Source organism: Mobula birostris, chromosome 32 (assembly GCF_030028105.1).
Source record: "Mobula birostris isolate sMobBir1 chromosome 32, sMobBir1.hap1, whole genome shotgun sequence".
Lineage (NCBI taxonomy): Eukaryota > Metazoa > Chordata > Chondrichthyes > Myliobatiformes > Myliobatidae > Mobula > Mobula birostris.
Window position 1 is genome coordinate 6,170,355 of NC_092401.1, and position 24,811 is coordinate 6,195,165.

A 24,811-nucleotide genomic window follows, 5' to 3' on the forward strand; every position below is an offset into this window, starting at 1 on the left:
GCAACTGTTTTCAGAGGTTCAACAACTTCAGTTTACAAGAAAAAGGTAAACCCAAATCAGAGGACAGAAATTTTGAGGCAACAGGATTTACTGCCCGAATCAGTTGGATCTTGGTTAGGAGTTCCCTGCTGTTTGGGGAGGAGCCAGAACAGCTATCTCGACTCATTACAAGGAGAGAGCATTGAGGCTTTAATCTACCAAACCAAGCCTCTAATGGGCGGGGAGATGAGAGGCTGCTGCTGCTTTGAGCAAGACCATTAGTGCAAAGAGGAGCTGCCTCTCTTCACTGTCCCACACACAGTCACTGACAAGTTACAACTGCTCTCAGCTGCCTCACTCCAGCATGGGACAACAAGGCACCCAGTACTAACTCAACAGAGAGGACGATAATCTAAACCCAGAGAATTCACCTGCCCAGCCTGTTCAAGTACAGCCAGGAACCCAGTTAGAAGTGAACTGCTGAAGTGGGATCTACAATGGTTTGTTTTACACAAATTCTTCCCCTTGTTGGAAGCTGAGAACATCGAGGGCTGACAGATATTCACATTGCAGCTACTGAAAGGTCTTCTAAACATAGGTAAGGGTGCTAGAAAGTTAGCATCAGAACAGTCGGTTATAAAGTCTGAATGCATTTTAGGATTTTAGAGTTTTTAAAAAGAATATTTTTACTCTAATAAAAAAATTAGTTTGTTGCTTTTAGCGATGGATGCACTATAATTTCTCAAAGAAATTTAAATAAGTTATTTTCTAGTCACTGAGCACAAATGATTCCTTGCGTTTTTTTAGGCTGACATTAAACATCCTGTAACTTTCAAAGAGGCCAGAGAATAGTTATAGGTAACCAGGCAACCCATCTTTCACTGAAACTAGGTCACGTATATACATCTCATCTCAATCCTGATCCCATTTAGGTTAAGACCCTTCCCCACTATTCACCCCTCCCTTTCTCTGTAACCTTTTCCAGCACTACAAAGTTAAATTTTACTCCAATTCGAACTTCATCTTTAAATTTGATTGCTGCACTGTTAATAGCCATTCCTTCAGCTGCCAAAGCCTTACAACCCACTGCATCTGACCCATTGACTTTATGTAACTCAGTATCAATTTTGTTCCGCCACAGGCCTGTGAAATTCCTCGAGATGGATTACACATTAAAAAGTGTTTTATAAATACAAATTCTTGTAAGAACGGATGTGGTGTCTGCAAAAGATTTTGTACTTCAAGAAATAATATCTCAGCTGTTAAAAGTTAGTCTATTAACACAAGACACTTTTGTCCAAATTATTTTATGCAAACTATTTTTATCTGTAAGCAACTTTACACCTACAAGTAATATTATGAATGGTGATATTTCTGATGACAAGAAACAACGGATAGATACTCATCCAGGTTAGGAACGATACATTACTGAACAGCACAGTGGGAAGTTGGGGGGTTGTGCAGGGTACTTGCGTCCTGTGGCAGCTGTTTTGGCACACAAAAGCAATGTACACAAAGACCAAGCCACACAAGGTTCTTTCTTCTGCTCTGGCAACTGTAGAGAGCTAACAGAGGAAGTTCGGAAATCTGTGAAATGTGGGAATGTTGGTAGGAAGAGGAATTGCGGCAAGAATCAGAAGACGGAGGATTAAGAAATCTGGAATCAAATATACAATCAGGGCAGAGATAAGGACTGGGAGGCAGGATCGGTGACAAACGCCAGAGGATTCAGGGAGTAGTGAGCAGGGCCTCCTTCAAAACCCTCATGGTAGGGAAAGTGTACACCAAAGAATGTACTTAAAGGAGGCTTGTCTGCAAGATTTGAATTCCATAGCAGCAAAGCAGGTAAAAGTCAACTTCCTTCAAACGTCCTTCAGCACATATGGCCTGTGTCTTTTGGAATCTCCAGTGCAGATTAATTTTGTGCTCATGACATTCACCATACATGCATGGGAGTCCTCAAAGCACTCCCTTCTCATTACTGAATAACCTTCCCTCCTCAAAGAGATATTAAGAGACCTCTTAGGCAACTGGGAATTTAATTTCATTTATTTTAACACCAATGTCCTCTTCTTAATGGAATTCATACAATTGAATTTGTCAAATTATTACAAATTACAAGGATGACAAAAAGACATTGGTATCATCAGAAGGGTGATGGGGAAGATTTTGCTTCTAAACAAAATTGCAGATACTGTAATGCTGTATTTATATTCTTCACAACCCAAATAGTGACAGCACAAGATCACAGAAAGACCAGTAAATACCACAACCATAGACTTGTTGCAAAACTGTTGGAAGCCAGAGAGGACTGGTAATATTCCAAGAGGTTTAAATCAGGAAACAGCTCTTAGAGAGGCAGGAAAATGGGCAAAACTCTAATGCCCTACCCACCAGCAATCAAAATCAGTCCCAAGCACTAGGTGTTATCTGTAAAGACTCTTGCATGACAGAATCGTAGCAGGGAACAAGGGCAGACAAATAGGACTACAACTGATCGGCATGGAGCTCAAACTTCTGTTGAGGGCACTGCTCACCTTGAAGTTTTAAGCGTTTCATGGTCTGTGAACTAAACAATTCACGGTTTTCTCATGCATGTCTACTGCATGCTCTGTTCTACAGTTTCCATCAACTCACATGGCAAAGAAGCAGAATTAGGCCATATTGTCCATCAGGTCAGCTTCAATCATGGCTAATTTATTATCCTTCTTAACCCCATAACCTTTGATACCTTTACTGATCAAGAACCCATCACCCTCTGCTTTAAAATATCTAATGACATGGCTTCCACAGTCATCTGTGACAATGAATTAGTCATAGTCATACTTTATTGATCCTGAGGGAAATTGGTTGCACAGATTCATCACTTAGGATTGATCAGTTGGTATGTTCAAAGGTCCAGATTCTCTGCTTTTCGATAGATTATTCCAGTTTAATTGCAGGTAGGACCATAGAGACAAAATGTAAAGAGACCAAATGCTAGTGATGGTTCCCCGCCCCCCCCCCAGAATACATCGTTGGGATAGGGTGTTGTCCAATTGTCTTCTGGAGGAGAGACCTTGTCATGCAAGTCTTTACAGATGGCTCTCAGTGGACCAATTTTAGCTTCCGGAAGTAGGGTTTGGCCTTGGACATTTTCATCTCCCAGGATACTCTGGACTTTTCGAAAGAGGATGGGGGTAATATGCAATCCTGAGGTGGGTTGAGTTGGGGTTAACAAAGACCATGCTCCAGGCAAGTGTTGCTGGACAAGCTGAACTGTTCCTGGCTCACATTTTCAGGAGATTGGAAGTTTCACTGTGGGACTCTTCATTGTTTTGCTGGCCTTCTTGTTCTTCAATACATTGCAATTGATAGGCCAGCACTCTTAGAACTAGGATTAAGCTGCAACTACCCGACTCAAACCTGAAGGTAATAAAAAAACAATTGTTCAATCATAACATGCATCACATCTGGAAGCACAATTCTCTTCTGAGATCTGTGCACATGCATTCCAGGAGTATGTCTAGATTGTGAGGAGCCAAAGAGATATTTCCCACTCTCTGGGTCACTGGGCTACCTGCACTTAGTGGCCACTTTATTAGGTACACCTGCACACCTGTTTGTCAATGCAAATATCTAATCAACCAATCATGTGGCAGCAACTCAATGCATAAAAGCATGCAGACATGGTCAAGAGATTCAGCTGTTGTTCAGACCAAACATCACAATGGGGAAGAAATGTGACCTAAGTGACTTTGACCGTGGAATGATTGTTGGTGCCAGATGGGGTGGTTTGAGTATCTCAGAAACTGCTGATTCTCTTGGGATTTTCACACACAAGTCTCTAGAGTTTATGGAGAACGGTGTTTAAAAAAACACAAAAAAAAAACATCCAGTGAGTGGCAGTTCTGTGAGCAAATATGCCTTGTTAATGAGCAAGGTCAGAGGAGAATGGCCAGACTTGTCCCAGCTGACCGGAAAGCAACAGTAACTCTAATAACTATGTGTTACAACAGTGGTGTGCAGAACAGCAACTCTGAATGCACAACATGTCAAACTTTGAAGTGGACGGGCTACAGCAGGGGAAGACCACAATGTTTTCCACCAGGTACCTAATGAAGTTGCCACGGAGTGTATAGTTATACTTCCTGTTGTAAATCTGGTGTGTAATGCAGCATTTCCCATACTACAACTACTGTGGCATTCAGAAAAGGCACTATATAAAAGCACATCTGTTCCTGCTTTCAAAGCATTTTGGAAAAATGTAGTAATAAAAGCTGCCCTTGCCAACAACATCATACAAAATAACAAAACCAAACCACAAGATAAAACTCCACCAAAATATGTCAACCTGTTTCAACAAAGGGAATAATCTCCGTCAAACAAGCAATGAAGCTTTAAAGTACTTCTGCAAATTTTCCATAGGAGCAGAAGTCTATTTGGCCCATCAAATCTGCTGTGCCATTCCATCATGGTTGATTTATTATCCCTTTCAACCCCATTCTCCTGCCTTCTCTCTGTAACTTTTGACACTGACTAATCAAGAACCTATCAATTTCTGCTTTAAATATACCCACAGTCCTAACCTATATAATCTTTCCTTATAACTCAGGTCCTCCAGACCCAGCAACATCCTTGTAAATTTCCTCTGTACACTTTCCTGTAGATAGGTGACTTAAACTGCACACGATACTCCAAATCAGGCCTCACCAACGTCTTACACAATTTCAACATAACATTCTATCTCCTGTACTCAGTACTTTGATTTATGAAGGCTAAAAGCTTTGTTTACAACCCTATCCATCTGTGACACCACTTTCAAGGAATTATGGGTCTGTATTCCCAGATCCCTTTGTTATATCCGTTGAGCCTTCTGGAGACATTGTGGGCTTATCAACGAAACGTCAAAGAAGGAGGGAGCCCACCTGATGACCCTGATGACATACCTACCCTCCCTCTTTGTCACCACTCCAAACCCACTGCCAACATCGAGAGTGCCAACTTACCATAGGGATTGAAACATCAAGTCCTGGTAGCTGTACTGTAATGTTACCACATTTACAATTTACAATTTAACACCTTTCAAATCTTCATTTTTTAAAAAAAATTAGTAATCCAGAAGCAAAGCTCATGGAAGGAAGCTGAGCTCACGTTAGTCAGGGCTTTTGAATATTGAAAGACCTAGGTAAAATGGACATGGAGAGGATGTTTACTGTTGTGGGACAGCCTCAGAATACAAGGATGAGGAGGAATTTCTTAGCCAGAAGGTGGTGAATCCGTGGAGTCTATTGCCACCGGCAGCTGAAGGCTAAAGTCAATGGGTGTATTTCTTTCTCTATCAATCTTTTCACTAATTTTAAAAAAGTACATATATACAAACAAGAGGAGGATTATCTTAAATACCTATATTGATAACAATACATATAAAAGGTAAAATAAACATTATCAAGATTATACATAGTATTAATCTAATAGTATATAATAAAAAATAAGATAATCAATTCTATTTCATAAAAAGGTAAAAGATAAAGGAGCTTTTATAATATATATATATATATAAAACCCACTATTCTCTATAAACAAAAGCAAAAAACAAGAAGAAAAAGAAAAAGAGAAAAAAAAAAGGGGGACTGGGCAGCCCATATTGAGAGTAAAAGCAAGAAAAACAGAAACTTTCTGATCAGAATGGGTGTACTTAAAGCGGAGGTTGATAGGTTCTTGATTAGTCTGCTCCTGTATCTTATGGACTGGATGATTAAACTGGTTTTGTGGGTCACACTCTAGCTTATCAAGGCAAAGCCTGTGGGGTAAAGACCCCTCCCACAGACCTCAGAAGCAAGGCCTGCTGGATGGGATGATATGTGGGCCCTGAATATGAAAAATCTCAACATCTCAGACTGCGCTGCTCCTTGAACACAGTATGGTGACAAGAGGGTGTAGGGGAGTGAAATATATCAGCTAGTTGAGTGGTGTTGCAGTAATAGCCTTGCACATCATGTCAGGCCTAAAGAACTGATTGTGGCCTTCAGGAAGTGTAAGTCGAGGGAACACATACCAGTCCTCTCAGAGGGAGCAGAAGTGGAAAGAGTGAGTAACTTCAAGTTCCTGGGTTTCAATATCACTGAGGGTCTATCCTGGGTCTAACGTATCGATGCGGCTACAAAGAAGGTAGGACAACAGCTGTATTTCATTAGGAGTTTGAGGAGATTTGGTTTGTCACTAAAAACACTCAGATTTCTACAGATGTTCCATGGAGTACATTCTAACTGGTTGTTTCACCGTCTGGTATAGGGGTGGGGCTTCTGTACAGGATCAAAATAAGCTGCAGAGAGTTGTAAACCAAGTCAGCTCCATCATGGGCACCAGCTTCCACAGTATCCAGGGCATCTTCAAGGAGAGATATCTCAAAAAGGCAGCATCCATCATTAAACACCCTCATCACCCAGGGCATGCCCTGTTCTCATTGCTACCATCAGGAAGGAGGTACAGAAGCCTGGAGGCATGCACTCAATGATTACGGAACTGCTTCTTCCCCTCTGCCATCCGATTTCTGAATGGGCATTGAACCCATGAACAGTACTGCACTATTTTCAAGCAACACACACAAAATGCTGGTGGAACGCAGCAGGCCAGGCAGCATCTATTGGAAGATACAGTCGACTGCCTGGCCTGCTGCGTTCCACCAGCATTTTGTGTGTGTTGCTTGAGTTGCCAGCATCTGCAGATTTCCTCGTGTTTGCACTATTTTTATTTATGTTTTTGCACTACTATACACACACACACATATATATTACATACACACACACATTACATACACACAGTATACTTACTGTGACATTTTTCCATTATTATGTATTGCATTGAACTGCTGTCGCAAAGACAACAAATTTCACAACATACACCAGTGATATTAAACCTGATTTTGATATTTTAAAAAAATTGCTCTTTTTCAGAGCCTGCTGTGCAGAAATTGGCTGCTGTATTTTCTACATTACATCTATGACGATATATCAAAAATACTTCATTCACAGTAAAGTAATTGGAGACTGAATTGCATACAGGATCACCAACTTCTGTCTTGGAGCCGCTTCTTTTTTCTCCTACTGCCATTTCACCTTTGAATTCTGTAACTCTGTCCAACAAGACGCAACAACAACTTCCCGATATAGAGTGCAATATTTCAAAGCTTGGCTCATCACCTTCTCAAGGCACATCCATACTCTCCCAGAAGATAAAGTTCACCATACTTATACAACCCGCAGTGTTTGCTCTTAGAAAAATAAAGTGAAGTCATAATAGTTGTAATTAAAGGGAGCAGCAGACATATATCCCTTCTCTTCATTTCTGCTATCAAATGTTTATATATCATCAATGCTATCCTTCAAAAGACAAGCTTTCATTGCCCTGTAACATAAACAGACCTTGAAAATACCAACCGAGAACGAACACACTGCAATCAGGCAATCCTAGATAACACACAACACAGAGTTCTTCCTGCACCCTAGAACCAAAGATTGTATTAAGTGAAGGTCTTTTTTTAAACAAAAGTAATATTTTGTTATAGATCTCAGTCAAATCCCCAGTGAGAGACAACAAAGTCAGGATTTACACACACAAGGGTGAAATCTCAAATGAGATCCTCTATCTATAAATATGTTGGCAGAGAGGACTCGCGAGCTTGTGTGGAAAGCAAAGCAGCTATAAATATTTTACTGATGTTCTTTTCCAATAAAATATCATGTTTACTTGGTGCCTAACATCAAAGGATTTCCAGATGAGCCAAGGAGGGGTCAGTTGCTGATTTGCTCAGAGGTAGACTTTCACAAGCATCTTAAAAGCAGCAACACACACAAAATACTGGAGGAACTCAGCAGCTCGAGAAACAAAGAGCAAATAGTCAATGTTTTGGGCCAAGCCCCTTCAGGGCTTTATTCTTTTCCATGGTTGCTACCTGACCTGCTGAGTTCCTCTGGCATTGTGTGTGTGTTCCTCTGGATTTACAGCATTTGCTGATTTTCTCATGTTCTTAGGAGTAACAGAAGTAACGCCAGAGCTGCTGGCAGACGACAGTTAAAAGGTGAAAGTGAAGGTGGAAGCAGTCAGGGAAATAAAAAGGGGAAAAAAAATCAGTTTTCAGAAATGCTAGGGCTAAAGCCTCAGACAGCAGGGTTAGGAAAAGAAAAAAATGAACATTAAAATCCAAATGTTATCCCACACCTTTCCCCTTTAAAAGTACTAGCACGGGCGAATGGCAGAGCAGATCCAATGGGCCGAATGGCCCAATTCTGCTTCTATGTCTTATTGCACTCCCTCTGGATGCAATTCCACAGCTGGCCGCTTCTGTCCAGAGCGGCACCAATAAGTAATGTAGAGGAGTTCTATAAGCCACCTGAGGGAATCTTGGAAGCTCAGGTATGTTACCACTTGTAGGACAGAGGACGCCTGAACACGAGTCCAAACACTGCATCACTTCCACTTCCGCCTAGTTTCAGCTGTGGCTCAGCTGGTCCCGCTCCCCCCTCTGAGCCAAGTCACAGACCACAACGTGAGCCCAAAAATTTAAGCTGATACTCCAGCTCGTTAGAAAGGGAAACTCCCATGTTGGCTGAGATGTTGCCTTTTGGATGGGATACAAAACCAAAGCCCTGTCTACTTTCTCAGGTGCCTGCCAAAGATCCTAAGGCACCAGGTTAAACGGCAAGGCATTCTCCTTGGTGTGGTAGAGCCAATATTTATCCCTCATGAATACAAAAGGGTCTGTGGATGCCGGAAATCCAAAGCAACACACAGAATGCCGGAAGAACACAGGCAGCAACTATGGAAAGGAATGTTTCAGGCCGAGACACTTTATCAGGACTAGAAAGTGTGGTGGGGGGGGGGAGAGAGAGGAGGGAAGGAGTACAAGCTATAAGGTGACAGCTGAAGCTAGGTGGCTGGGGGAGTGGGCAAAGAAGTGAGAATCTGGAAGGTGATGGAGGTGGAAAAAGGGATGAAGGAGGGATCTGATAGGAGAGGAACGAGAGAAGGAGAAAAGGAGGAGGACGGGGGAGGGAGATGGGCAGGTCAGAAGAGGCAAGGGGAGAGCAGAATGGGGGAATGGACGAAGAGGGAGGATTACGAGAAGTTAGAGAAATCGATGTTTGCGCCATCAGTTGGAATACCTGGTCATTATCACTTTGTGAGAGTTACTATATGCAATAATGCTGATGCACTTCCAACCATACAATAATGGCTGTAGTTTACTTTAGGACACGGTTAGAGGGACGATTACAAGCCTGAAACTCAGGATTTTATTTCATTGCAGATTTGGGAACTGCTTCACGGCTCCCCCCCAGTTTGAACCATGCTGAAGCTCACCGTCTGTGTTTTCCTGCTGATCAGACTAGCAGGAGCTGAGAAGACTCGCACTGGAGCTGACGCCGACAAGCTCACAGAGACCGGCGAGCCCAACCGTCACAACGCCCGATCCCCAGACAGCGCGCCAGCCAGCAAATGCACCTACACCTTCATCGTCCCCCAGCAGCGGCTGACTGGCCCCATCTGCCTGAGCACCAAGACCGCAGCGAGCGGGAATGACAGCGTGAACAAGAGCGAGCTGCAGGCCATGCGGGGTCAGATGCGCGAGCAGCAGCAGCAGATCGAAGACCTCAGGCAGATGGTGGAGCTGGACGGAGGCGTGATCGAGGAGGTCAAGGCCCTGCGGAAGGGAAGCCGCAACATGAATTCCAGGGTGTCCCAGCTCTATGCCCAGTTGCTGCACGAGATTATCCAGAAGAAGGACGACTCCCTGGAGATCTCCAGGCTGGAGAACAAAGTGCTCAACATCACGGCTGAAGTGCTGAGGCTGTCCATCAGATACAAGGATCTGGAGCGCAAGTGCACAGTCCTCACCACCCTCGTCAACAACCAAAGCCGCACCATTTCTCAGCTGGAGAAGCATTGCAGACAGGCGGCGCCTGGGCACAATCAGCAGGTCCAACAGGTAAGAGACTTGAACTTTTCTACCAGATGCTCACTTTCACATTCACCTCTGGCACGTGGCCATCAATGACAAGCTGGGCATCTTTTGCCCAACCCTAAAATGTTCTTTCCACTGTAGCTGGAAGGCCATTCCAGAGGGCAATTCAGTGTCAGATCACATTGCTGTGTGCCCGGAGCTATAAATGAGCAAGAATGGTAGATTTGCTTTCCTGAGGAATAGCAGTTTCAAGTCACAGAGCCTTTGGCCCAGCTTGTGCACACTGGTCATCATGAACCCAACTGGACACGGTAGCCACACAAAATGCAGGAGGAGCTAACCAGGCCAGGCCAAGAGTGACGTTTCGGGCTGAGATCATTTATCAGGACCGGAAAGGAAAGGGGAAGGAGCCAGAATTAGAAGGTGAGGGAGGGGACGGAGCACAAACTAGAAGGTGGTTGGAAAGGTCAGGCGGTGGGAGAGGGTGGGTGAATCAAGAAGCTGGGAGCTGATAGGTGGAAAAGATAAAAGGCTGAAGGAATCTGATAGGAGAGGAGAGTGGACCATGGAGAAATGGAAGGGAGGTGGAAGGTCAAGAGAAGGAGGAGAGAGGAAGAGCAGGGGTAAGAGTGGAAACAATGGTGAATGGAAAAAGAAAGGAGTGGGGGATGACTGGATGTTAGACAAATTGACATTCACACTGTCAGGTTGGAGGCTAACCAGACAGAATACGAGGTGTTGCTCCTCCAACCCGAGAGTGGCCTCATCTTTGCAGCAGAGGAAGCCACGTACAGGCACGTCAGAAGGGGAATGAGCAGGGGAATTAAAATGATTGGCCATCAGGAAATCCTACTTGCGGCAGATGGAACGAAGGTGCTGAACACAGCGGTCCCCCGTTCTGCGGCGGGTCTCACCGATGTAGAGGGGTCCTGGACACAGTGACTGACATACTCCCGGGTGAAGTGCTACCTCACCTGGAAGGATTGCTTGGGGCCCTAAATGGTGGTGAGGGAGAAGGTGAATGTGCAGGTGTAGCAATTCTCCCACTTGGTAGGGATAAGTTCCAGGAGGGGTATCAGTGGGGAGGGATGAATGGACATGAACCAGGAACAGTTGTACAGCTTACAAACGGGTCCATTAATTCCCTCGGGCATGTTCCCAGGGATCCCAGAGTGTCAGTATTTATCACCCACCCGTAACCACCCCCTAGAAGATGGCGATGAGCCACCTTACTGAGCCATTGCATTCCGTGTGATGAAATTACTTTCACAAAGCTTTTGAGCTGGATGCTCCCGAGAATTTGACCCACAACGATGAAAGAACAGCAGTACCTTTTCAAGCGGCAGGGTCACTTGAGAGGGAAGCTGGGTGCTGTACAAACCCCTCAGCTGTACAAACATTTAACAAACCCACCCCCACTCCCAGGACAACAGATGGACAGCAAATGCAGTCTTGTTGACAGAGAGGCCCGAGTCCCATAAAAACTCACCTACTGTATAAATCATGAAAAATCTGGAATTAAGACCATCAAAGAAACATTTCGATGGTTGAGTGGACAAATAAATAAATTGCAATCCAGCCTTGTTCCAAGTTAACATGGACTTTTAACATAAAAGAAACTGCTATCACGTATTTAATTTTTACACTAATTTAAAATGTCTTTGAAACTCATTATTTTGTTTTTATTTAGACACAGCATGGAAAAGGCCCTTCTGGCCCTTCAGCCGCGCCACCCAGCAATCCCCCGATTTAACCCCTGCCCAATCACAGGACAACTTGCAGTGACCAATTAACCTACCAACCGGTGCATCTTTGGACTGTGGGAGGAAACCGGAGCACCCGGAGGAAACCCACACGGTCACGGGGAGAACGTACAATCTCCTTACAGGCAATGACGGGAATTGAACCCGGGTTGCCCGCGCTGCAAGGCACTGTGCTAACCACTACACTACCGTGCCGCCCCTGAACCATACAGCAAAAAGTTTATGGTTTTGTAAATTTCATTCAAGTACAGAATGAGCAGGCTCACGGAGATGGAAAGATATCCATGCTGCTGTTCTGCGTCAACAGAGCAGATTGCACATCAGCCCCACTACAATTCGCGCTTTAGATCCTCTCCCCCCACCCAGTGTATGCAGAGATAATTAAACGTAGAGAACTTGTGGCTTGAAAGCTCAGGATGCCAGGCCAGATTGGTGCCTCCCATCACATTAGCCCTGGTGAGACCACACCTGGAGTACTGTGTGCAGTTTTGGTCTCCAAATTTGAGGAAGGACATTCTTGCTGTTGAGGGAGTGCAGCGTAGGTTCACGAGGTTAATTCCCGGGATGGCGGCTCTGTCATATGTCGAAAGATTGGGGCGACTGGGCTTGTATACTCTGGAATTTAGAAGGCTGAGAGGGGATCTTATTGAAACATATAAGATTATTAGGGGATTGGACACATTGGAGGCAGGAATCATGTTCCCGCTGATGGGTGAGTCCAGAACCAGAGGCCACAGTTTAAGAATTAGGGGTAGGCCATTTAGAACGGAGTTGAGGAAAAACTTTTTCACCCAGAGAGTGGTGGATGTATGGAATGCTCTGCCCCAGAAGGCAGTGGAGGCCAAGTCTCTGGATGCTTTCAAAAAAGAGATGGATCGAGCTCTTAAAGATAGTGGAATCAAAGGTTATGGGGATAAGGCAGGAAATGGATACTGATAGTAGATGATCAGCCATGATCACAGTGAATGGCGGTGCTGGCTCGAAGGACCGAATGGCCTACTCCTGCACCTATTGTCTATTGTCTAGCAGCTTTGTCTCAGTGTGCATAGCCTTCCTCTCCCTCTGATAATACGACATACAATGCTCTCTCTGTACCACAAATTCTGTAGATCGTATTCCTTTGCATTTAATACACTAGAAATAAAAGGGGAAAATCACAGGGCAAGTAGACAGAAACTATTTCTATTTGTTGGGGAGTGTCAGATGTCATAAATTAGTGCTAGGTTACTTAAGCACTAAGATGGGAAACAATCCTTCACACGGCAGGGGTGGAAATGTTGTATTTGTTTCAGGAAACAGTAATTGACACGTGTTTCATTCAGTAATTAAAAAAATGAGATTTATATTACCCACCATTGATGCTGCCCTTACCCATTTCTCCACTTTCCAAAGATCTGTGCTCACCCTATCTTCCCATCGCCTTAACAGGGAGGAATTCATCTTGTCTTTACATATAAGCCATGAGCCTCTACATCCAACAGATTATTCTCAACAACTTCTACCACCAAATACATCTTTACCTCCCCCTCGCCACAGGGATCATCCGTGACTCCCTTGTGCATTTGTCCTTCCCCCACTAATCTCTCCCGGCACCTAACCCTGCTAGCCACCAAAGTGCCAAACTTGCCCATACACCTCCTCCCTCACTTCCATTCACGGCCCCAAACAGCCCTCCCAGATGAGGCAACACTCCGCCTGCGAATCTGCTGGGGTCGTCTGTTGTATCTGGTGCTCCCGAAGTGGCCCCCTCTGAATTAGTGAGACCCCTCGTAAACTGGGGGACCACTTTGTTGAGCACTTCTGCTCCATCTGCCAAGGTGGAACTTCCTGGTGGCCAAGTATTTTAAATTGTGATTCCCATTCCCGTTCTGACATGTCGGTCCATGTTCACCTGCTGTGCTGCAATGCTCCACCCTCGGGATGGAGAAGCAACACCTTATATTATGTTTGGGTAGCCTTCAACCTGATGGTATAAATAAAGATTTCTCATTCTAGTAAAAAAAATTCCCTCCCCCCCCTCTTCTTCTATTCCCTACTCTGGCCTCATACCTCTTTCTCACCTGCCTAACCCTTCTCCCTGGGTCCTCTCCTCCTCCCCTTCCTCCTGTGGTCCACTCCTATCAGGATCTTTCATCTCCAGCCCTTTACCTTCGCGACCCATGTGCATTCACCCATCATGTTCTAGCCAGCCTGCTCCCCTTCCCTTCCTTTACTTTTTTTATTCAGGCATTTCTCCCCTTCCTTTCCAGTCCTAATGAAGGGTCTCAGTCTGAAATGCCAACTGTTTATTAATATCCATAGATACTACCTGATCTGCTGAGTTCCTCCAGAATTGTGTGTGTGTTGTTCTGGATTTCCAGCATCTGCAGAATCTCATGTTAATACTACTCTGTTAGCCAAATATGTAAAAGATTGTGTGAACAAAAACTGTAGACACATACAATTAGGTCATACTTATGAAGCTTAAAAAGGTATCCTACAGGTTCTATGTTCCTCTACATTGTCTCCTGGAATGGTTTCTTCAACAATATTGTATGGGTGAAACTCCAATATACCCAAGTCTTGTCAGACTAGTAACGTACAATAAACCCTAGTCTGGGTAGTGCAGAAACACATATTGCATTAGAATTACTGGACGTGTAGCCATTTCAACCAGGTATGGAATGGGGAGAAAGGATACAGATGCAATGGTCTTAATGTTGAATCAGCTGGTCAACACCTCCCCACCACAGACACAAGCATCCAAGTAAGGTCAGGATCTTCAACAGATGGTCAATACGCAAGCAGCCCATGCAAGACATCCTATGGGATGACATCCAATGGGATACCAGTGGTGACTCCCTTTCCAAGTGCAAAAAGAGTTAAGAGGTTTGGAGGAAGAGACAGAACAATACTGAACACAAACAGGCCTATGAATCTTTGAGTATGAAGCAATTCACTCTTTTTCTATTATTAAGTATCGCTACTGCAAAAACAATGTATTTTTTGACACGTGCTGGTGATATTAAAACCTGATTCTGATTAGGTCTTACTGCACATGATGTGTGCAGTAACCACATAACCCTTTATTCCCTACAATGGATGCCTCAATAAGTACAACAGAGGTCAAAAATTAAACGTGAGGAACACTAAAGATGGATTTTATTTGTACTGGAGTAACAGATATCAGTTGTTAGTGACATGGAACAGTACAGCACAGAAACAGGCCTTTTGGCCCACTATGTTGTGAACTAATTAAGCTAATGACAGCCCTTCCCTTGTGCCTGTGCGTGGCCCATATCCCTCTTCAACGTCCCTGCACGGGTACTTCCACCACCACGCTGGCAATGCATTCCCGATACCCACAGCTCCAAAAGAAAATCTGCTCTGCACATCTTATGAAATCTCCCAACTTTCACCTGAAATGTATGACCACTGGAATAAGATTTTTCAGCTCTGGGAAAAAGAGGTACCAGCTGCTTACCTTATGCTCCTCATGATTAAAAATCTCTATCATGTCTCCGTTCGGTCTCCACTGGTTCAAAAAAAACCCAACAACTCGAGTTTGTTCAGCCTCTCTTTATGGCACATTCCCTCCAATCCAGGCAGCATCCTGGTAAACAACTTCCGCTTCTGCCTGGTAAGTTTCACATCCTTTCTATAAAGGGCCGACCAGAATTAAATGCAATGTTCCAGATGCAGCCTAACCAGAGTTTTATAACTCCCTCACTCTTGAACTCATTGATTCAACTAATAAAAGCAAGCAAGCCATATGACCTCTTCTCTACTCACTTTCAGGGAGTTATGGTCTTCGACTCCCAAGAGCTCTCTGTACATTATTGCAGCCGAGTCCTGCTACTAACTACATACTTCTCCTTTACATTTGATCTTCCTACTGCACACTTGCCTGGATTAAACTCTAGCTGCCATTTCTGCACCCACATCTGCAACTACCTTTTGGCAACCTTCTACACCATCTTCGATGTCACCAATCTTAGTATTGTTTGTAACTTTACCAGCCAACCCAGCTATGTTTTCATCTATTTCATGATGAGAACTGCAGAGGTTCCAGTGCTGTTCACTGTAAACCACCACTGGCCACAGATCTCCAGCTAAAAATCAGTCCCATCAACCACTACCCTATATTCTTTGGACAAGCCAATTCTGAATCCAAGCAGCCAATTCACCATGGATCCCATTCATCTTGACCTTCTGGCTGAACCTACCATGAGCCCAATGTTCATTCCTGATATGTCTAACAGCTGAGGCCCATTTATGGTCTGACCTAATAGAACTGTAGCTATCAACACAGGGTCAAAATGGCCCAGGGTTCTGAGCCCTTCTTGGTATACTCTCTTGGATAATGTTCCCAAAATTTCAGCACAAGGATATTTTCAAGCTATAAGCCAGGAAATTCATATTTGTCGTTTCTGCAAGTCCTTTGCCCAAGTTGATACCTGGAACTCATCTTTACCAGCAGGAGTCAGGACAGACATCTCTTGGCACCATAGCCAACAATCTGAATGGCAGCACCAATAAGAGCAATAGTCTGGTCTCTGGCAATGAAATATTGAGAGACCAGATATACAGCATGACACAGGATAGACTGAAGAGAAGGGAACAGTCACCTCCTACTGTAGTTCCAATTGTGACAACTGCCAAGTCATCAGGTGAGTGAGTAATGGCTCCATAATCTTGGTTGGAAACCACTTTAAAATAATACTTTTTTAAAATTACACGATTTGTACTTTTTAACCAACTCATGCATTTTTCACACTCACTGGCAGAAAGCTGTATAGCCGCTAAACTAACAGTTTATGTCCTTTCTCATTTTTTACTGGTTAAGTTTTAGCACATTACCCACATGATGTAATTTTAATTATGTAGCTATTAACTAAATTATCACTATCTAAGGAATTTCCCTCATCTATAAAAGTGATAGATTTTTCAGAAACACCATCTTTATTCCTTTGTCTTACATCCTTAGCATTGTTTCTCAATTCTTTAATTTGCTTAGTATTTGTATGCTTATAAACAGAAATCTTGTGATTAATACTGCTCATCATTTTTGACTCCTGGAAGAACCCAAGGATCAGAAAATAAAAGGTGATCTAATAATGTGTCACAGGAGAGATACTGGCATGGATAGAGGGATGGCTGACAGGCAGGATGAAGCCAGTGGGAATAAAGGGGGCCTTTTCTGGTTGGCTGCCAGTGACTAGTGGTGTTCCTCAGGGGTCAGTATTGGGACCACTACTTTTCACATTGTTCGTCAATGATTTAGATACTGGAATTGATGGCTGTGTGGCAAAGTTTGTGGATGATATGAAGATAGGTGGAGGGGTAGGTAGTGCTGAGGAAGCAATGAAATTGCAGCAGGACTTAAACAAATTAGAAGATTGGGCAAAAAAGTAGCAGATGGAATACACTGTTAGGAAATGTATGAAAATGCACTTTGGTAAAAGGAACAAAGGTGCAAAGTATTATGTAAATGGGGAGAAAATTCAAACATCAGAAGTGCAGAGGGACTTGGAGTCCTTGTGAAAGTCTCCCAGAAGGTTAATTCACAGGCCGAGTCTGTGGTAAAGGAGGCAAATGCAATGTTAGCATTCATTGCAAGGGGAAGAGAATATTAAAAAAATAAGAGGATAATGCTGAAGCTTTACGAGACACTAGTCAGGCTGCACTTGGAGTTATTGTCAACACTTTTGGGCCCCATATCTCAGAAAGGATGTCTTGTCATTGGAGAGAGTCCAGAGGAGGTTCACAAGGATTATTCCAGGAGCGAAGGGGTTAACATAAGTATTTGGCAGCTATGGGCCTGTACTCACTGGAATTTAAAAGAGTGCGTGGGGATCTCATTGAAACTTACAGAATGTTGAAAGGACTAGATAAGGTGGATGTGGAGAGGGTGTTTCTTCTGGTGGGGGTATCCAGAACTAGAGGGCACAGCCTCAAACCTGAGGAGTGCCCTTTTAGAACAGAGGTAAGGAGGATTTTTTTTAAGACAGAGTGGTGAATCTGTGGAATCCTCTGCCCACATACTGCGGTTGAGGCCAAGTCCGTGAGTATATTTAAAGGGCAAGTTGATAGATTCCTGATTGTTCAAGGCATCAAAGGGATCTGGTGAGGGCTGGTGGATGGGGTTGAATGGGATTCAGGAGCAGCCATGATGAAATGGCAGAGTGGACTCGATGGGATGAATGGCCTAATTCTGCTCCTACGTCATATGGTCTTATCTCTCACTACACTAGAATCTTGCTGCGTGCAAACTCACAGATGTTTCTCTTTCATTTAAGTCACCACATTTCAACCAACTATCCCGCTCCCCCTTTGGTTGTAAAGCTTGGATGCATCGAAAGCGATGCAAAAAGAACTTTAGACCTGCATGTCAAAGTTAAAAATAACTTTGGATGAATACACTCAAAGTCTGAATGACCAGAAAATAGGGAACCATAACACAAGCAAAGCTCCCAAAGGCACAATGCAGCTGGTGAAACAATACACAGTGAGTGGGAAAGGATTAAAAATTGGGTCTTTTTAAAAACCGCCATCTCTAACACAATTGCCTCTTACTCACCGGAGAGCTCTCATTTGTGCAAGGATAGTTTTACTCGGGTGCAGCTGGTTCTATGTGCCTTGAAGCTCAAAGTAGTAATTAGGAAACTTTGAAACCTATTTAAACAAAGCTCAAGGGAGAAACAACAAAAATATATCACTTTGGTTAATTGCCAGTTGTGGTCTCAGATAACAGAGCAAGCTTTTGCCAGCAGCTATTAACCTCAGTACTTGTAGAAAAAAAAGTTACAGTAAAGGACTAGACATAATCTGGAATACCATGTCACAGCTCTAACAAAGTAACATGCTCTGTCCAGTTGCACCTTTAACAAATTCAGTTATGTTGTTTTGTTTTTTCTTGTGAATACTGTGCATCTGATGCTATGTTCCTGAATAAATATTGTGTATCTGATGCTAGGTTCCTGAGTAAATATTGTTCAAAGTACATTTATCAAAAGTATGTATAAATTGCACAGTCTTGAGATTTGTCTGCTTACAGGCAGCCACTAAACAAGAAACCAGAAAAAAAATCCAATTAAAAAAAACAGAGAGGGAGAAAAACATGAATAAAAGTAAACAACAGCATTCAGAACAAAACTCAGTCCGTAGACAGGAAGCCCAAAGCAGCCGGAGCAGTCTCACGGTCTCTGGACCGTGGAGAGAGGTGTAAGCATCCTGGAAGAATGAACAGGATTGGTCTGATCCACGTCTCCGGTCCTGACACCCTGCCTTTTTCAGTCCATCTGCATCAGCATTTAAATTCTCCAAAGACAGGGTTGTGACGCGGCAGCAATATGCTTTGGGCTTAGACCGCACCACCACGTTCCGGCCTGTACGTGGCCTTTCCAAATTTGCCCAGCGCTTAGATTGATCCAACCTTGCTGCCGGTTTTGGTGGAGGTGCTCCGAAACTCCTCTCCAATTCACTCTCTCCAACTCCATCTCCGTCTCGACCTCACTCTGAACATTTCTCCTCGAACATGTCATACTCCAACTTTGCATCTCACCTGCAGACCTTGACAGGCAAGGCTGCCTCACCTTCACTCGCCCTTCATTGCTTGCGCTGATAGTTTACCACAATTTACCCCAAAAAAGAGTGATGATACATTCAGTCCTATTTAGCTTTATGAACCACCAGTAAAGCGTCAGCCAACTTCGCTTGTGCCATCCTAAACCGGAAATTGTGTACTTGATGCTGTTGCAAGTAAATTTTTCATTGCACCTGCACATACATGTACTTGTGCAAATGACAAACTCAACTCTGTGTGGAATGAGCTTCCAGCAGAAGTGGTTGAGGCAGGTTCTATGTTGTCGTTTAACGTTAAATTGGATAGATATATGGACAGGAAAGGAATGGAGTGTTATGGGCTGAGTGCAGGTTAGTGGGAATAAGATAGGGTAAGTGTTCAGCACGGACTAGAAGGGCCAAGATGGCCTGCTTCCGTGCTGTAATTGTTATATGGTTATACAACTTTGTCTGTGTAACTAAAAGCCTTCAAACACTGCATAAGTAGACACACATGGGCCAGTGCGCATGGAAAACACAGCCCAGATTATACTACACTAGTGGCTGGCCAGAGCTAGATCACACTACCCCTAGAAGCCACAGTTAAACTGTGACCTTGCAGACATAGAAGTTGAGTATTAGGATTACCAATCCACAGAGAGCAGAGTCTGGTGTTTCCTGCCACGACAACAATGATAGCCAAGCTACTCAGGTAGAATTTAGACCAAAGAACAGCAGGCTCTGGTCACCCATCAAACCTACAACAGCAGGCTATCCGTCTCATTTCTAAATTCAGAATTACATTAACAAGAGCTCATCTTGTCTGACTATCACCACACTTGTCTGTCATTCTACCTCCAGCTAATTTAATGAACCCGAGCAAAACACACTAAATGCTGGAGGAATTCAGCAGGCCAGGCAGCATCCAGGGGGAGAAAGCACAGTCGACGTTTTGGGCTGAGACCCTTCATCGGGATTCATGAAGGGTCTTGGCCTAAGACTTCAGTTGCTTATTCCTTTCCATAGACGTTGCCTGACTTGCCAAGTTCCTCCAGTATTCTGCACGTATTGCTTTGGACTTCCAACATTTGCAGACTTTCTTGTGTTAATGAACTTCAACGGCCTTGTTCTGGACCAAGGTAGAGGATCAATTCCAGACATTGTTTCAGATCCAGTTCTCACATCTCCTACCGGACTTAACGCTTCGTCCACAGATGAATGGGGAGGTGAAACAGATGGTCAGAATTGCGTGATTAGAGGGATTCTGAATTCTAGTTTGTATTATGCTGTGATCTCCTGAACAGGTCCCTGGAAAGACTGTCTGCATGTTATGGGGGAAGGCCACAGATCCAACGGAATTTACCTGATTAAACCTCAAAACACCAACCGACTGATGCAGGTGTGGTGTGAACAGCAGAAGGAAGCTGGTGGCTGGACAGTCATCCAGAGGCGCCAAGACGGGTCGGTCAATTTTTTCCGGAATTGGGAGAATTACAAGGTTAGTTAAAGGTCAAGTACATTGGCCTTGGGTTCATCGTTAGAGGAGAACTTTGCTGATGGATAGAAGGATAAATAGCTCTTTGCCCTATAAATAATGACCAAGTCAAAACTTACATACAAAATCCTTTTGCATGACAAAAAAAACGTTGCAATTGACATACCATTTATCATGTTGAGAAGTGCTGGAGGAGAATGGGATAGTGGCTAAATATATTTAGTCATAATGTTGTACAGCATAGAAGCCGACCTTTGACCCACTGCCCATCTATTCTAATCACACTTTCATACATTCACTTCAAATCCTTCAATGTCTTGCACAATCAAATGTTTCTTGAATGTTCAAAGTTCACAGTAAATTTTATTAGCAATGTTCTTATACGTCACCACAAACAACCCTGAGATTCACTTTCTTGTGGGCGTACTCAGCAAGTCTGCAGAATAGTTCGATAACCGTTATTGTTCCTGCCTCTACCAGTTTATTACAGCTGCTCTGCATAAAATATTTACCTCTCAGATCCCCTTTAAACCACTTCCCTCTCACCTGAAACACCTTCTAGCTTTAGGCAACCCTACTCTGCAAAGCAGCTCTCGTAATCTACTCCATTTATATGTCAATTTTATATGCCTCTATCACGCCACCGTTCATCTTCCTCTGCTCCAGGAAAACAGAGCCCGCCTATCGATTTTCTCCTTATACAAGACCGTAAGACATTGGAGCAGAATTAGGCCCTTTGGCCCATCGAGTCTGCTCCCCACTCAACCATGGCCGATCATTTTCTCCCCTCCTCAGCCCCACCCCCAGGCCTTCGCCCTGTAACCTTTGATGCCATGTCCAATCGAGAACCTACCAAGCTCTGCCTTAAATATACCCAATGACCTGGCCTCCACAGCCACCTGTGGTAACAAATTCCACAAATTCACCACCCTCTGGCTAAAGAAATTTCTCCGCACCTCTGTTTTAAATGCATGCCCCTCTATCCTGAGGCTGTGCCCTCTTGTCCTAGACTTCCCCCACCATGGGAAACATCCTTTCCACATCTACTCTGTCTATGGCTTTCAACATTCAAAAGGTTTCAATGAGATTCCCTCTCATCCTTCTGAATTCCAGTGAGTACAGATGCAGAGCCATCAAATGTGCCTCGCATAGTAATCCTTTCATTCCTGGAATCATCCTTGTGGACCTCCTCTGGACCCTCTCCAATGCCAGCACATCTTTTCTTAAATGAGGAGCCCAAAACTGTTTCAAATACTCAAGGTGAGGCCTCACCGGTGCCTTATAAACTCTCAGCATCACATCCCTGTTCTTGTATTCTATACCTCTCAAAATAAATATTGACATTGCATTTGCCTTCCTCACCACCAACTCAATCTGCAAGTTAACCTTTTAGGTATTCCTGTTGAAATGTCCCATGACCATCATAACATTGCCCTTTTGACACGCCTTTTCTATTTCCTGTTGTAATCTGTGGCCCACATCCCAGCTACTGTTAGGACATCTGTATATAACTGCCATCAGGGTCATTTCACCCTTGTGGATTGAGTTAAGAGATTCAACATTTTCTGATCCTACGTCACATCTTTCTAATGATCTGATGCCATTCTTTACTAGCACAGCCACGCCACCTGCTCTGCCCACCTTCCAATAAAATGTGTAACCTTGGACATACAGCTCCCAACTACAACCATCCTTCAGCCAAGATTCAGTGATGGCCAGAACATCATATCCGACAATCTGTAAAAGTGCATCAAGATCATCTGCCCGTTTCTTATACTCCATACATTGAGTTCTGTATCTGCTACTCTTTTTCATTCTGCATCCCTAATGCACTGACACTCACCCTGCCGGTTGCAATTATGTCCTATCATCTGCTTGCCCTTCCTGACATTATGACTGCATGCCATCTTTGCTTCTTTACCATCCCGAGTCCCTTCACTCTGGTTCTCACCTCCTGCCAGATTAGTTCAAACCCTCCCCAACAGCTCTAACAAACCTGCCCGAGAGAATATTGGCTCCCCTCAGGTTCTGGTGCAACCCGTCCCTTTAGTACAGGTCATATCTCCCCCCGAAGAGGTCCCAATGATCCAAGAATCTGAAGCTCTTCCCCTTGCACCAGCTTCTTAGCCACGCATTAATCTGCCAGATCATCCCGTTTCTACCCCCACTGGAACATGGCACAGGCAACAATCCAGAAATTACCACCCTGGAGGTCCTACTTCTCAGTTTTCTGCCTAGCTCTCTGAATTCTCTTTTCAGGACCTCTTTGCTTTTCTTTCCTACGTCATTGGTACCAACATCTGGCTGCTCTCCCTTCCCCTCCAAAATGTTGGGGACGCAATCCGAGACGTCCCTGACTCTAACACATGGGAGGTAATGTAGCATTTGGGTGTCCTGTTCACATCCACAGATTTTCCTGCCTGTTCCCCTGACTTCCGAGTTCCCTATCAGTACCACTCCCCTCTTCTCCCGCTTTGCCTTCTGCACCATAGACCTGTGCTCAGTGCCAGTAACCTGGTCTCCATGGCATTCCCCTGGGAGGTCATCCTCCACAACAGTATCCAAAATCGTATACTTAATATTGAGGGGAATGGCCACAGGGTTGCTCTGTGCTAACTGTCTATTCACATTTCCATTTCTCCTAACCGTCGTCCAGTTCTGCAACTTCAGGGTGACTACTTCCCTGTAACCCTGATCAATTATCTCCTCACTCTCCTGTACAAGCTGAAGGTCATCCAGATGCTGCTCCAGATCCCTAACACGGCCTTCAAGAAGTTGAAGCCGGATACACTTCACCCACATGTAGTTCCCCGGGAGACTCTGGGTCTCCCAGGACTCCCCAACATCCAGCATGAAGAACACACAACGACCATTTTCTACACTAGATACAGTAACAGAAAAAAGAGAACCTCAACAGAAACTTATCCAGAGCCAATGTCTCTTTTGAGCCGAAGCCTCCTTTGAGCTCACACTCTCAACCACAGCCTTGTCAATCTCTTCTCAACTTCCTTCTGAATCGCATCTTTCCTGTAGTTCTGTATCCAGAACTGCACGATTCTCCAGAAGTAAACTGCCTAACATTCTGAACAAAATCGTAACATGACGCCCCAATTCCTTACTTCATGCCTTGTCCTGTGAAGGCAAGTGCGACATACTTTCAACACCACCTACCAGTATCGCCACTTCCACCCAGCTTGAAAAAACATTTAAAAGGGTTAGGCAAGAGGCCGTGTGGTGTCTGCCACAAAATTGCAACTCATTTGCACAGCGTCTTGCAGGTAACAAAAACCTTAGTGTAGTGGTTAGCACAACGCTTTACAGTACCAGCAACTTGGGTTCAATTTTCACCACTGCTGCCTGTAAGGAGTTTGTACGTTCTCCCTGTGACCGCGTGCGTTTCCTCTGGGTGCTCTGACAATCCAAAAACATTCTGGATGGTAGGTTAAATAGCCATTGTAAATTATCCTGTGATTAGGCTAGGATTAAGTCGTGGGATTGCTGGGTGGCACGTCTTAAAGGGCTGGAAGGACCTGTTCTGTTCTGTATCTCTGTAAAATTAAAACATTAAGATGCTTAACAAGAGCATGCTCAAATAAAAACGGTCAGGAGTTAGGCCAGTTAATCAAAAGCTTGGTCAAAAAAAGTAAGTGTTAAAGAGCACCTTCAAGGAAAGAGGTGGAGAGCAGGTTTGAAATTCCAGAGTTTATGGCCTAAACTGCTGAAGGCACGGCAATGAATGATAAAACTATTAAACTGTGGGGAGAAAATGAACAAGCAGCCAGAACAAGCAGAAGACAGAGGTCTGAGAGCTGGTGGAGATTACAGAAGCAAACGGCACCAAGGAATTTGAAAATGATGATAATTCTAAAAAGGTGCACTTGGGCTATGTATTAATTGTATGCAAGTCAGAATTGCGGCAACAGATTTGGATAGCTTCTGGGTTTATGAACGGTAGAGCAAGGGTTACCAGAATTGAGGGCATCGGAACAGGAAAGTCTAGAAGTAATGAAGGGAATGGATGGAATAGCACATGAACTGAGGACAGGACAGAGATGGGCATCATTGAAAGGTACAAATGCTGTAGACAGACAA

At 44.0% G+C, this 24,811-nt stretch overlaps 1 protein-coding gene across 3 annotated transcripts in view; it reads left to right on the plus strand.

The window, feature by feature from the left end:
• The first annotated feature begins 239 nt into the window (after positions 1-239).
• angptl6 (angiopoietin-like 6) overlaps positions 240-24,811 on the plus strand; it is a 38,095-nt gene continuing 13,523 nt past the window's right edge. For 2 of the 3 annotated variants that reach the window (XR_011883771.1, XM_072248327.1), the window contains exons 1-4: positions 240-577; positions 9,266-9,943; positions 16,139-16,331; positions 20,529-20,722. Coding sequence is in view for 2 of the 3 variants with exons in the window: in XM_072248327.1 (XP_072104428.1) it covers positions 9,305-9,943; positions 16,139-16,331; positions 20,529-20,722 (1,026 nt within the window). In the remaining variant the exon portion in view is untranslated. The remainder of the gene's footprint in view (positions 578-9,265; positions 9,944-16,138; positions 16,332-20,528; positions 20,723-24,811) is intronic. The other variant, XM_072248328.1, reaches the window with a different exon arrangement.